This window comes from Mangifera indica, chromosome 5 (genome assembly GCF_011075055.1).
Source record: "Mangifera indica cultivar Alphonso chromosome 5, CATAS_Mindica_2.1, whole genome shotgun sequence".
Lineage (NCBI taxonomy): Eukaryota > Viridiplantae > Streptophyta > Magnoliopsida > Sapindales > Anacardiaceae > Mangifera > Mangifera indica.
The window spans coordinates 15003057-15017445 of NC_058141.1; the positions used below are offsets into that span (position 1 = coordinate 15003057).

General features: G+C 32.7%; 2 protein-coding genes across 2 annotated transcripts; one reads left to right on the plus strand and one right to left on the minus strand.

Moving 5' to 3' along the window:
- The first annotated feature begins 1042 nt into the window (after positions 1-1042).
- Positions 1043-3732, plus strand: LOC123217139 (U-box domain-containing protein 9). The gene is made up of 2 exons (XM_044637933.1): positions 1043-1658; positions 2452-3732. Exons 1-2 carry the CDS (start codon positions 1374-1376, stop codon positions 3535-3537), a joined length of 1371 nt encoding a protein of 456 aa, XP_044493868.1. The 5' UTR covers positions 1043-1373; the 3' UTR covers positions 3538-3732.
- A 4892-nt stretch (positions 3733-8624) lies between these two features.
- LOC123217698 (E3 ubiquitin-protein ligase CHIP) lies at positions 8625-12664 on the minus strand. Its single transcript, XM_044638800.1, has 8 exons — positions 12335-12664; positions 12141-12208; positions 11975-12038; positions 10473-10544; positions 9561-9694; positions 9286-9439; positions 9105-9215; positions 8625-9024 (listed from the first exon to the last, which is right to left on the minus strand). The coding sequence occupies exons 1-8, from the start codon at positions 12467-12469 to the stop codon at positions 8899-8901; spliced, it is 864 nt and encodes a 287-aa protein (XP_044494735.1). The 5' UTR covers positions 12470-12664; the 3' UTR covers positions 8625-8898.
- Positions 12665-14389: the final 1725 nt, after the last annotated feature.

Consider the following 14389-nt stretch of genomic DNA (forward strand, 5'->3'; position numbering starts at 1 on the left):
GTGAAGTCACAAATCAGGCATATAGTAGCAAGAAAAGCAGATCCTTTTGGGAAAGTATCAAGAGCACGTCATACCTTTTCAAAACTGATAGATTCAATTAAGAATCCATTTGAAGACAAACACTATTTTAAAGTTTGTGACTGATTGATTGATTTGTTTTATATTAGTACCAAACTTAGTCGGCAAGTTAAACGCAAAACACATGGAGCAATATATGTAATGAACATTTCAAATTACCATCATTAATACTAATTAGTTTGACTTTCAATTCCAGATCAAATATATTTAAGTGATCTCAACCAACCTAGCTATTTTCCGGTCTTTTCCTACCCACCTTAAACCTCAAAGTTGGCTGCTTTCTTGTTTTAGTCAATTAGCCTGTTTATACATCAAACAAATCAAAGTTTCGAAAAGAGTATTATTAGGGTTTGTTTTTTTATATACTATTGAATTAATTCAATTGGTTGAGACCACGTACACGTATTCTAAGTACTCTTTGGACCACCGAATGGATTATTTGCCTATTATCTCACGCGTAAACATGTTTTTGTTACTGTTCTTGTGTCAGGGAATAAATATAATTAACACGTGTCCCTACATTCAAGTCTTGCCACAAATCAAACCGCAAGCAAGGTTCAAAAACAAAACCCAGCTGAGTTAATGGAGCTCAGTACTTAGCTAGCTTTCCCCACGCGTCATGCCAGCTGTGCATGCCATAGAATCCGTGTTGCCTACATGTTGGACCATGTGGGCCCTTCTCTTATTGAATTATTTTAATTGACAAATAATAGTGGTATTCCTTTTTATAAATTCAATTAAGTTCATTAAACTAAATTTTTTAATGTTTATGTATTAAAATATCATTTAGTATACTATTAAATGATAATTTCTGAATTATTATTTAATAGTGTTAAATTGGAAGGATATTAATTAAAATCTATAATAGTTAATAGGTTAATTAACTTAATCTTAAAGGTAACTAAAGAGGACGTGGCAGAATATTAATGCAAAGCCATGGATAAATAGAGCAGCACTAAACTTGGTCCCATTAAGAAGAGGCGTGTGGGAGTGAGAAGCTAGTGAGGTCTGCAGTTGCGAATTCAGACAAACGCACAGAGAAGAAAGAGACCATCATCTCTCTAGTCTCTGCTTTCTCTCTGTTCATCGGTTTAGAAGCCTAGAAAGAGAGAGCTAGACCTAGAAAAAAAAAAACAAAACAGAAAAAGAAAACCATAGAATGAAACCAACCAATCTCATTCTCATTTTGATTTCTGATCCTCTGTTGCGCCATTCACGGTAACAGTTAAAATTTTTTTAAGACTGGTTTGGCCTCCGTTAGCCGAACGGCGTTGATTTGATTTTCCGTTAATCTTATGGCCAAAACCGGTGTCTTCGATTCCGATCCGACGTTGATGGCTAAAGCAACGGAATTGAAGAAAGAACTGCAGAGATTAGTGAGGCTTATCGTGGATGATGAGGATTACCGCACGGAAATGATCGATCAAGCCAGAGAGACGCTCTCTGCTTTAAGAGAGCTGAAGATGAAGAAGAGATCGTTGTCTCTCAAGTTACGCGAAACGCTGTTGTGTCCTGAAGAGTATAAGTGTCCGCTTTCCAAGGAGTTGATGAGAGATCCCGTTGTTTTGGCTTCTGGTCAGGTTAGTCTCTGTTTGGTTTCCGGAAAATACGAGAAACGAAATGAAAAGTTTTGTTTTTGGAAATTATTTTTCCAGAGCAATAAGAGAATTGAAATTCTATTTCTTGACTACCTTTCTTTTCAGTTAACTCTCTTGGTAACCAAACAATTTATTTCTAAATAATTTAGACCAAGTGACGTGCCCTGTTCTCTGAACTTTTTTTCGAACCTTTTCAAACATGATTTGTGTATTCCATTTGCTGTTTTTGGTGGCTGAGAAAATGTTTAAACCCAAAAGCTTTTCTCTTTAATTTAATGTTTAATTTATTTTGCATTTTCATTTGGTTAATGATTAAATAACATTGGAGAGGTTAAGCTGCGTGGTGGTTGATGAAATTAAAATACTAAGGAGATTCTTGCTATCCTTCATACCTGCAATTGTTTGATTCGCTGGAGTTTGGATATCTATAAATTATGTTCATCTCTCCCCATTTACTTTCTGATAATAATATTAAATTGCTTACAAAAGATGATAATCTTCACAATAAAAAAAAACTAATTGAGCTTCCTCGCGAACTTTAATGTTGAAAAATGGACAAAAGAAGGGTCCGGAAACAAGAAGCGTTTCAATGATAGGTTAAATGTTAGTCATTGATTCTTGTTGGTAAATCCTTTTTCTCCAATTCAAAATAATTTTCCCATTTTGAATTGTGGGATGTTTTGAGCTTTTTTATGATATTTTATTGTTAATTGATGCTTAATATGTTTCTTCTTGGTACTTCATTTGTTTCATGTGATTTCTCTCTGTTTTTCAGACTTTTGATAGAGCATATATCCAAAGATGGCTAAAAGCAGGCAATCGGACATGCCCAAAAACCCAGCAAGTGCTGTCTCACACTATCCTTACTCCCAATTACCTTATCCGGGAAATGATATCGCAATGGTGTAAGTGTCAGGGAATAGAAATGCCTAATCCAGTTCAGTATGTTAATGAAGAAGGAATATCAGAAGCAGATCGGGATCATTTTCTTTCTTTGCTGGAGAAGATGTCTGCAACTCTTGCTGAACAGAAAGAAGCTGCTAAGGAGCTTCGCTTGTTGACAAAGAGAATGCCCTCATTTCGGGCACTTTTTGGAGAGTCTGTTGATGCCATACCACAATTGCTCAGTCCTCTCTCTGAAAGCAATTCTAAAAGTGTGATTCACCCCAATCTCCAAGAAGACGTGATAACAACACTCTTGAATCTTTCTATCCATGACAACAACAAAAAGCTTGTTGCTGAAACCCCCATGGTGATTCCTCTTCTTATGGAAGCATTGAGATCCGGGACCATCGAAACAAGGAGCAACGCAGCTGCTGCTCTTTTCACTTTATCTGCTCTTGATTCCAATAAGGAACTTATCGGAAAATCTGGAGCCTTAAAACCGCTCATTGATCTTTTAGACGAGGGTCATGCATTAGCAATGAAAGATGTTGCCTCTGCATTGTTTAACCTATGTATTATCCATGAAAACAATGCTAGAGCTGTGAGAGATGGCGCAGTCAAAATTATTTTAAAGAAAATTGCGGATGGTGTGCATGTAGATGAATTATTGGCTATTTTTGCAATGCTTTCTACTAACCAAAGAGCTGTTCAGGAAATGGGTGATCTTGGAGCTGTGTCTTGCTTGCTTCGCATAATTAGGGAAAGTACTTGTGAGCGCAATAAGGAAAATTGCATTGCGATCCTCCACACCATCTTTTTGAATGATCGAACCAAATGGAGAGCAATGAAGGAAGAGGAGAATACCTATGGGACAATATCTAAGCTTGCTCAAGATGGAACTGCAAGGGCCAAGAGAAAAGCTAATGGTATTCTTGAGAGACTCAAGAGGGCTGTTAATATTACTCATACTGCATGAAGAAGTTTGCAGAATTACTGAACACCCATTTGTAAATTCTACTTCTGTTTCCCAGATCTTTGGTTGTCAAAGCTACTCATCTTCAGTCACCATTTTGTAAATTCTTGAATTCCAGTTTCATGTTTATGAGTTAGTTGCTGTGAATAAATACGCCAGGAAGCTTTATTAAAAGATTTTACCCTTTGGTCGGCTCAATAATTTATTTTATTCTTGAATTCCAGTTTCGTGTTAGTTGTCTCTTTTCCTTGTTTTCTACTGTAAGCCATCACTTTCGGAGTCTTAAAAACTCTTGTTTGCTAGTTTCAGCTTATATACTTGTATTTGATTGCCTTTTTAGTGTCTGTCCAATACTTCCTCCACATTCCTATTTGCTAAATAAAATTTTACACTTCAATGCAGAGAGTATTGGATATTTGGGTTATGCAAGATTAAATTTTGTTCTTTTTTAGTAACATGTGACCCTCCCTAAAATGAGAAATAAGAGTAAATAAGATTAAGACAATACCAAAGCTTTTTCACATTGGATGATTCATAAATGAAAGGGAATGGTTGATAAAATATTAGTGGAGTAACGAGAAGAATGTGCCCATATTGAATGGCGCTGTGATTTTCTGTTGTTGTGGTCCATCCAATCCAATCCATCCAAGATGTTGTGAAAAGTCTTCAATGAAATAGTTATACCACCAAAATTTATCATCTCCTTATGGCCAGTGAAAGGGCTGGTAAAATTCAACTCAACAAATCATAAATTTCAAGATCATACCATGTGGCTCTGGCATTAGATTGGTTCAATAAATTCACAATCCTCCAAGCTGTTTTTTGTAGAATGCACCACATGGACTGCTGGGATGGGAACTGGGCACTTGCGTTTCCACCAGAAAAACATATAAAGCAATGATCAATTTTTTATTAAAAAAAAAAAAAGCAAAAGAGAGAGAAAAGTGGGTCTACAAATACAAAATTCATTAGCTGCTTCTATATCGTCTTATTGGGGGTGTGTTTGCTGGCAAGTTTGGAAGTGACATGGGGGGATAGTCTATTCATCCAAATGTCTATTCTTTCATTCATTCCCAGAGTTCGGACGGTTAACAAGGCAAAATTTAGAATCTCTTTTGGGAAGACATTTTCAATGCTGAACTGGATTTGTACCAGGAAAAGTAGATGTAATGCCACCGCAATTGGAAGAAACAAGAACACATTGTCAATTGATAAAACTGTCGTCAAATCATCTTTCGTCATCTCAATGCCCATATCATCCAAATGAGTGAATACAAATGGATGCCATGCCTCATCACTGTACTGAATATCAACAATACCTTGTTCGTTTTTTCCTTCTTTCGACACTTGACCCTTTACAGTTTTATGTTTCGTGCATAAATGTGGTGTGTGTTACTTTTACTTATCACTAAAATTATATGTATAATTTTATATATAAATAATGATATATTATCATATAATTAAGTGTTAATTTATCTTTAATTTTCAACTATCTAATCACATGATAACACATAATTATTTATGCACAAAAATTGTACACATAACATTACTTTTTACTTATGTACTTGTAAATAACATTTGAAATTAACCTTTGAGTGCGTTTGATTCAAATAATATTTTATTATTAAAAATGAAAGATTATCGTAAAAATAAATTACGTTGAAGATTACTAGGGTATAAGTTATTATTATGTTTGATAAAAACATATAGTTATAAATAATTATTATATTTAGTTGAATGCAATAACAAAATATTAAAACATTATTTTATTTGAAATGTTAATGAATATAATTATTCTAAAATATTTTTATATTTTTTGTTATATTAATTAAGAGAAAAGATATTTTAACAAAACAAAAGAAAAAATAAATAGGGCTTTTAATTATTTTGATATTATTTTTTACATCATCATTAATAATATAAAATTATTGAAGTATTTTATTACCTATAAATAAAATAAAATAATATAAATAATAAAAAATAAATTATTAAAATAATCTTTTATTATCAATAACCAAATACTCCATTTAAAATTAAAAATTACTCTGTAGTAATGGAAACCATCAAATTTAAATAGTTAGATAGGTAAGTCGTATTCATTTAATGATCATAAATTCAAATGAATTCAACTTTATTTTAAAAAAGGGTTCATTTTTATGGAAAAAAAAAATTTTGATTTACATTAATTATTTGGATTTGCTGATGAGGGGTGGGCCTTCAAAATGCTGTAAAATGTAATATAACACATCGAAGCCATTATCAACAAACTAGAGATTAGCTCAAGGGTTATTTGTTTCTATGGGCAACCGCAAACAAATTTAAGATATAAAATGCAAGCTCCTTCTTGATTGGTTTCAGACTCAGTGATGATACAAAATGGTAGACTTCTGATTTTCAATGATGATGCCTTGTTACGTACGGTACAAGACAGAAAGACACAAGTTTGTTTTGTTGCGTGGAAGTATAATTTTGGTATTCTCGTTAATTTATTTATTAATTTTGTCATTATAAATCAATTGATTTCATGGTAAATTATTAGTGCGGTCTTTTATGAAATAACAAAATTACCATTAATTATTAATGCAACCGTGAATTATTAATTTATCTTTATTTTACTATTAAAATTATATGAGTACCCTAATCTAATTTTAAATATTAATTATGTTTCTATTATTCAATTTTTTAATTTTTCGTTCTCCCTTTTCCCCCACTTCTCTCTTCTTCACCACCACCAACTTTCTTCATCATCTCAATCACCACCATCTTCGCTACCTCTTTTCCTAACTTTGTTTCACGTATTTACTAAATAGAGAAACTATGTGTTTTAATGATAAAAGTGAAATTCTTTAATTAAAACACAAATGTTTCATAACTGAGGTTAGGTTTTCAAATCTCCCAATTTGCTACATTGGTCATAAATTTCAACACTTTTATGTTGTGACTCATGCAAACATAAATAGCAAAATTATCTATATACCAATAGAGTTTTAAATTATAGTGGTTTCATTTGTTTTGGATTTTATTCAGACTAAATTATTAACAATTTATTCATAAATATTGTTAAAAATGGATAACCATCTTATCGAGATAGAACACAAGAATTTTTAAATGTCGTAAAGAGGATAAAAAAGTTATCCAATGTGTATTTATCAAGTAATAGAAACACCATCACGAAGGTCAATGACTGAAAATTTGTGGTGGCGAGTTGAGACTCAACAAAAGGGGCTTAAAAAAATTGAGTTATGGGATTTACCAACATCACACCTCATCATTTCCATAGAACAACTGGCATGTTAGCCTTAGCTTAATTCCTCGCTCTCTCACATCGAAAGCTGATCGTAGTGGTTGAAGTTTGTGCTTGGTTTGTACGATACTGTGTTGTCTCATAAAAGATTAAAATAGCCAAAAAAAGAATTGAGAAGCACAGAAGAAATACCAATACTGTGGTCCAATGTAATGTTGACCACGTGTTAGAATTGGATTGGGTAATTTTTTCAAATATTTTTTACTCGATTTAAAATAACAATTCAGTTTTATCAATAAAAATCAAAGTTTTAAGAATCAGATCAAAACATAAATGATTTTGAGTATTGGTTATGATCAAATTAGTCGAACCATTTTGACTGATTGATCTAATTAGAATTTTAATTTTATGTAAAAACTTACAAAAATTATATTTGATTATATTTTACATATTAAATTTTAATTTATACATAATTTTCAATTAAAATTTGATAAAACACTTGTTAAAATACTGTTACAAATTAATTATGTAACATAACCCTTATAACACAAATCAAAACAAAAATCAAATCTACTATATCAAGCAAAACACAAGAACAGATTAAATAAAACACAAATCATGATTTAGGAATATTGTAATATATTATATAATAGTTAAAAGTTTAAATTGCAAATTATAATTAATATATTATATAATAATATTGTTTGGGAAGTTGGGAAAACCATCATTCCTAAGATTTCTGATTATGCAAATATTAAAAAACGAGAGTCAACATAATGAGTTTAGAAAGAGACTTAATCGTAGTAGTAAACTTGATAAATAAGTGCCAATATGTACAATAACTTTCGGTAGAAAGAGCCGAATTTGAAGAAGCAAACTTGGACTGAACGGCACAAACACGAAGAACAGTTAAATATCGTCAAATTCTGTAAGTTTTTGGTTGGCCGGATGTGTTTGGTATTGGCCAAAGACACACAGTCGAACGAATTAGGCTTTTTACCCTTTTTATAATTTTTTAAAATTTATTATGTATAATTCGTTGAACCGAATTAATTTAGAACTGGATTAAACCAAAAACCAGCGTTAAACCACCGATCCAGCAGTGCCCTATTCCAAAATATTATTAAAAACGGTTTTTCCCACTTAACACCGGTTCTCACAACCATGACGGAAATAATAACCAGTCGATAACAGGTGAGAAATTGTCATTTGGCTGGGGTATAGTCATTTGGCCTGAACAGAATTATCCCAAAAAGAAAGAAGAAACGTGCCATGCTCAAAAGGCACTCAATAGTCACTCATAATCTTCTAAGAGTAAAAAGATAAATCATTGTGCAACATTGCAGCACACCATGTTTGACTCCTACAGTCCTACGGCCTACGCTTTATTCATTAGACAGCAATGCATTGCATTGAACGCGGCTGCCCAGCATCCTTATAAATCCCTCCCTTTGTGCTTCAACCATTTCTATTAGATTTCAAATTTCATTTCATTACATAGCACCTCTATTCCTGGGCTATACGTTTAAGGTGGACGCCGAGCCACACTAAAATTATTTACTAATGTAATTGGTAGCCCCACTGACATCAACCACCCCTCTTTCTTCCCTTTCCACAACTCAACAAGTGTTAATATTATACACACAGAAAAAGACCCACATTGCCATTGGTAGGAAGGATAAAACAATCTCCACCACAGAGACCAAAAAAAAAAAAAAGCTATCACCACATAAATCAGAAGAGTATTAGCACCTTATTTTCATCTTTGCAAGGTCAGTGATTAGGTGGAAAATACACACGGAAGAAATTTACCCAGAAATCATTAGAAAGAAACAATCTATTCATGTCTACTCAACCATAACCATATGATTCAAAAAAAATACTGTACACCATACCAAGTTAGGAACTAAATTGTATATAAAATCTCTGTACAATTAAAAGGATCACATATTCCAGAGATTATGGCTAGCACATTGACGCCACACTGTATAATTACCTAACTCGATTAATGATTCAATGACCCATATAGCACATAAAACAAAAAACTCATACCAGAAGTCTAGAAACTTGACTCTGCTCCAATAGTCCGCACACATTGAGCACATCAATACAACTAAATTTCAACTTGTCTTGTATGCCCAACCATGTTTATCTAGAAATGCATGAACTGCTTCCTTTATTCCCAGGTTGGGTATAAGCTGGGATTCCTTGAGTGGTTCCCTTGTGATTGGATCAAAGTTACCCACCTAATTTGAAGATTAGAGAGGGTCTGTGAAGGTATGATAACATTAAATACCACCATGCAATAACCAAAGCATACTGTTACCTTTTGAAGATGCTCAAGGATCACTGCTCTCTCATATGTAACTCCACTAGGAGTAATGACAGGATCACGTAATATATCAAGTGTGATTTTACAGCATAGATAGTCAGGCACCTGAAACACCAAATCAGTTTCTCCAACAATAACAGTAAAATATATAAATGGAGCTAATCCAGATACTCACTTCAGTAGGTGTGTCAGCTTCTGCAGCTCTATTAAATACTTGTCTTAGAACCTCCATGTTTCTCGAATGGGTAATAGTAACTTCATCTGATGGTTCTTCTGCTGTAGATATATCAAGAGCATACTTTTCTTCAAGAGCTGCTTCACAAGCTTCCCTGATACACAGAGAAACAAATTACATGAAGCATCACATAGCAACACCAAAGATCTACTTTTGTCAGATAATCAAACCAAACTTCTCAACATTAAAGGTCAAAACTCACAGGGAGCACATACTTCAAGCTTTGTAATTCCCATGAACGTTCACTGGATGCTTGCTCCCACTCCAAGTATTTTGCTCTGGCAAGCTCCTGCCAGATATCCTCTACCATATAACCATTGGGGTCTGCACCTCTCCCAAGATCCAATGCCTGCAAAACCACGTTCTGTAAGAGCTCCTAGAAGATGCTTACAATAAGAATATAGAGCAATGCTTTTACAAAGAAACAGCATGTAACTAGAATCAGATCATTAGTATCGTTATGTGCAATGAAAAGGGCAAAGAAACATCAAGCTCAGTCAGCACCAAACTATTGGTACTTCCAATTGATACTAGGAAACGGTTTTGATTACATTAGACACTCAGCACAAATGACAGCTCAGTTTAAGTTAACAAAACCATAACACATGAATGTAATACCAAAACTAACAACTCCATGATATTGAACTATTATTGCAAAAATAAGTGAAACCTAAAACATCAGTAAATTCTTAAATATCCAAAAGATATTATTGATAAGCCGGTTATTTATCCACATAATTGTTAGTTCTATCATTTTACAGGTAAGAATGGATTGTGAAAAGCAAAAGCAGAAGAAAAGTACCAATGTATTTAACAGCATTTTTGTTGGCAAGATAAAAAGCTGCAATTAATAAGAAAAATCACTGTACTAACATAGCATCCTATGCTCAGTTTACCATTCTTTTTCCCGGCAAAGAAACTGGGCATAAAAGTGGTATACTGAATATGCTGAAAACTAAATAAAAAGATATTAAACAGCAGTAATACTAATAATAATAATAACAAAAATTAATGAACTCAGTCATAAATTATTCCAATGCTTAGATTAAAAACCAATAGAATATTTTCCCTTGTAAAAACATTAACAAAAAGTTAAGAATTATCCAGCATAAAAAATGATTCTGCACCTTCTTCAATTCTTTGACTCCTTCAGAATATTTGCTCTTCCCTAGCAATGCAACTCCCAACATATAGTGGCCCTATCACGTAACAAAACAACTAAAATAGTAAGATTGTTATAATCCAATTAAAAAAAGAGAAAATGATAACATGCAGTATTTTATATGTTCATGCGCATTGTTTTATTTTTATTTTTTTAAATTCAACTTTGATTTAATATCATCTATCTCATTATTAGAATGTCTTATAAACTAAGCTTGTTTTATATGTTCATGTGTCAAGGTTATCATAAATTTTTGTCATGAGAAACATGAATTGTTACAGTTCTTTGCCTTTGCACCGCCATATAGTATTAATCAAATCATAATGATGTACTGTCTCTGTGATTTGTATTTGTGGTTGTGATTATACATGGTCCATGCACATCTTCAAGTGCCTGTAAGGAGTGAGCTATAGCTTAAAATGCAATGATTCACTCTGATCTATCAGCCGCACCTCCCCTTCCCTCCTACTTGAAAAATAACAACACTGTTATTTATAACTACAAAAGGTTCAGCCGCAGTCCATGCCATTCTACACCTCTTTTCATTCAATTCTTAAACTGAAGCTCAAGTTTTATTCAAAATTACCCTGATTCAGTCCATTAAGCAGGAAAACTTAAACCAAACTTTAAATCACGTCAATTTGGCAACTTAAAGACAACCACAGTTACAAGTAAAAACCAGCACAATTCTGAACCACTCAGCTTTTAACACTCTAAACTACAATGCCTTCTCAGAAGTTGATAGGACATGAGGTTAAAAATTCAAACTTCTAGAAGCATTTGCTGAGCCAAAAGGTAGCTCATTCTAAGCAAAAGTCACCTGAAAGCAAGCCATGCTTTTCAACAAGTCAACCAAGGGTAAATGTATGTGATAAAGGTTGCTAAATTCTGTATCATTGATGGCATGCCATTATTCAACAATTGAAGTGCTTGAATGTACTAGACCTACTCGGAAAGAACCTCACCATAGCTTGTGTATCTAAAATAGTTTTGTGCACAACAAGTTAATCAACAGAATAAAGAAAATGAAATAAATTGGAAAAGGGGGAAACATGAAAAACAAGATAGTTAGACTCATGCACAAAAGCCATATTCACACAAAAGGGTGAAATAAATGAAATAACTAGTTAAATAAAAGACAAATGAGATAGAAACATGAATGTGAATACAAAATCTACAACTTTGCGCCAGAGGCAAGTGAGTAAGAACATAGGCTTGGATTGGCCACAAAGAATCTGAGATCATAATCCTATCAAGAGCCTAGTAATAAGAAAACTCCTGCTGTTAACTAACCCATTACAGAGACTTAGAAATGACATTAGAATGATTAACAACCATCAATAGATAGATTGAAAGCAAACAACTAGACACAGTTAACTGTCATGAAACATAAACAAAATTCAATGCTTTCAGATGAAAGAAAAATTCAAGCAATTTCAAGAAACGAAAAGAACACAGAATAAATACCTTAACTGACTTGTGGTCAAGCTGAATCGCTTTCCGACAGTCGTTTTCAACTTTTGTCCAATCACTACAGTTTAACCAATCAGCCAAATGCCTCAACGCAATAATATCATAAAAACATAAACAAAAATATAATTATTTAAGGTGAAAAAAAGTTCAGTGCTCATACTTCCGCCTGAGATGACAGAGAGCGCGATTCGTCCAATATATAGGCACGCTAGGGCACAGGGTAATCGCCTACGAATTCAATGAAGACCAAACCACATATTCATCCGAGAATCAACATCAAAAAACGCCTCCGTTTCTCGGTTTTCGAACTAATAATTTTATAGATAAAATAAGTTAAACAAATGGTTGAATTACCTCAGTGTAGGCATCAATGGCAGCTCCGAAACGACCCTTTGAGAAATAGAGCTTTCCATCTAATCTGAGTTGTTCCGCCTGCTTCGCCACGCCCGTCAATGCTGATCCAGTCTCCATTTTCTCTCTATACGACATCGTACTTATCGGTTGACTTTTTTTCTTCTATTTCTCGAGTTTCTTTATCTATAATATCGTCCTCTATCTTCGTTTCTACAAGTTTCTACACTAAAAGTATGTCGTAAATTGCTTTTGAAACCACGAGTTTTGCAAGGGATCAAGACTGTTCAAGAGACCTCCAGGTGAAAACTTGACGAAGAAGGGAAGACCGAAGAAGCACATTGGGTCAGAAAAAGAAAACTAAAAGACAAATCTGTTAGGGAGAAAAGATAAAGTGACAATGAAGAACACTTTTTAGGTCACGGTAGAATTTGATTGGTTGTCATTGGGTTGGCCCAAGTCAATTCGTGTTTTGATTGGCCCAATTTTACCGCGTTTCGTTCACTGTTGAAGACTTTATGCCCGACTTGAGTCTTTATCCATTCCATAGAAAAATTTGCATTTACACAATAATAAAAGCGCAATGGTATTGGGTTGTTGCCACAACTTTTACAGCATCTTGGACAACTACGTAGTGCATATTTCATGGAGAAAATTATATATATAAATATATGATATAAATTTTTGTATATAATCTAAGGTGATAGTTTATAATGAGAAGATGTTATTATTTATTATTTATTTTTAAAATTAATTGATATACAGTATTATGTATATTTTATTATTGATATTATTTTATTTAAATTATTATTTATTAAATATTTTAAATCATTTTCCGTTAGAGAAAATGAAAATGTGATGTTAATTTTATCAACTTGGGCTTGGGCCTTGAGGATCAGGCTTGTTGCCCACCACATCTAATTGAGAATCAGATTATAATTTCATGTCACTAAAAATAAATAATGAAAGTTTGAATCATTAAAAAAAATAAAAAATTTTGACCGTTTTAATTAAAAAAAAATGAAAAATTGGATTCCTTCTATTAAGAAAAAGTGATAATATCTTTAAGTTTATTTCCCAATTCAATTAAAATTATCAACGTCAGTTTTTAAATCATCATTGTGCTCTTCAAAATTAGAACACTAGAACAACTGGACATAAAGTCTAACTCCTTTAATCATTCATTCATGATCTACCAATTACAGAATTATAAATGACTCAACAAAATATAAAAAGAGAGGCGTTGTTTTTTTGTTTAGAAATTGTGGTCGACATTCTATCTTCTACTGTTCTCACTAGTTTCCAGGAAAAGGAAAATAATATAAATTATTAAGTGAGAGGAAATACTTTTTAAACGAATCACTATGTTTTAATATATATCGAAGAGTATTGTTATATGTATAATTTTTGTTTATAAAAATAATATATTATTATATAATTAAATAGTTAAAAGTTAAAAACAAATCAATTCTTAATTATATAATAATATATTATTATTTATGGATAAAACTGTATATAAAAATTATAAATATAATTTTATTGTATATGAAAAATACATGTTATTAATGTCTTCTACTATGGTTGATTATGAGAGAAATATTTGACTCCTTTTATAAGTAAATCAAATTGGGATAGTGACATAAATCATTCAAGTATGCTATTAAATGTTATATTCCAATTGTAATTGATTGCACCTAGAGTTGAATTTAAAGTGAGTTTATTTAAACTCGAAACATGTTTAGTTTAGATAAGCCTAAACACGAATCAGAGTATGAGTTGAAAAGTAGAATTAAAAACAAACCTGAACTAGAGACGTGCTCAATTCGCTTAGCTCATGAGCCTAATATAACTTGCTTAAACCCTTAGCAAACGATGTCGTTCCCAACCTTATCTAAATATATTTCATTTTCCTTCTAGTCCCAGCCTTAAATGCGTTTTCAGCTTCTCACATTCTGCATTCTACTTTCTTTCCTTCCAGCCCTAAAGACATTTCCACCTCTGCTATATTATGCATTCAGCCGTTCACCAGAAAGCCGAGAAGATAGATGGCTAGACAAT

Bases quoted from the DNA above. Each gene is read 5' to 3' on its own strand.
- LOC123217139 (XM_044637933.1), top strand. From the start codon at position 1,374: ATGGCCAAAACCGGTGTCTTCGATTCCGATCCGACGTTGATGGCTAAA. The intron at 1,659-2,451 runs GTTAGTCTCTGT...TCTGTTTTTCAG, and splicing joins TTGTTTTGGCTTCTGGTCAG to ACTTTTGATAGAGCATATAT.
- LOC123217698 (XM_044638800.1), bottom strand. From the start codon at position 12,469: ATGTCGTATAGAGAGAAAATGGAGACTGGATCAGCATTGACGGGCGTG. The intron at 9,695-10,472 runs GTGCAGAATCAT...GTGGTTTTGCAG, and splicing joins GAGTCAAAGAATTGAAGAAG to GCATTGGATCTTGGGAGAGG. The intron at 9,025-9,104 runs GTAACAGTATGC...TCTTCAAATTAG, and splicing joins TCCTTGAGCATCTTCAAAAG to GTGGGTAACTTTGATCCAAT.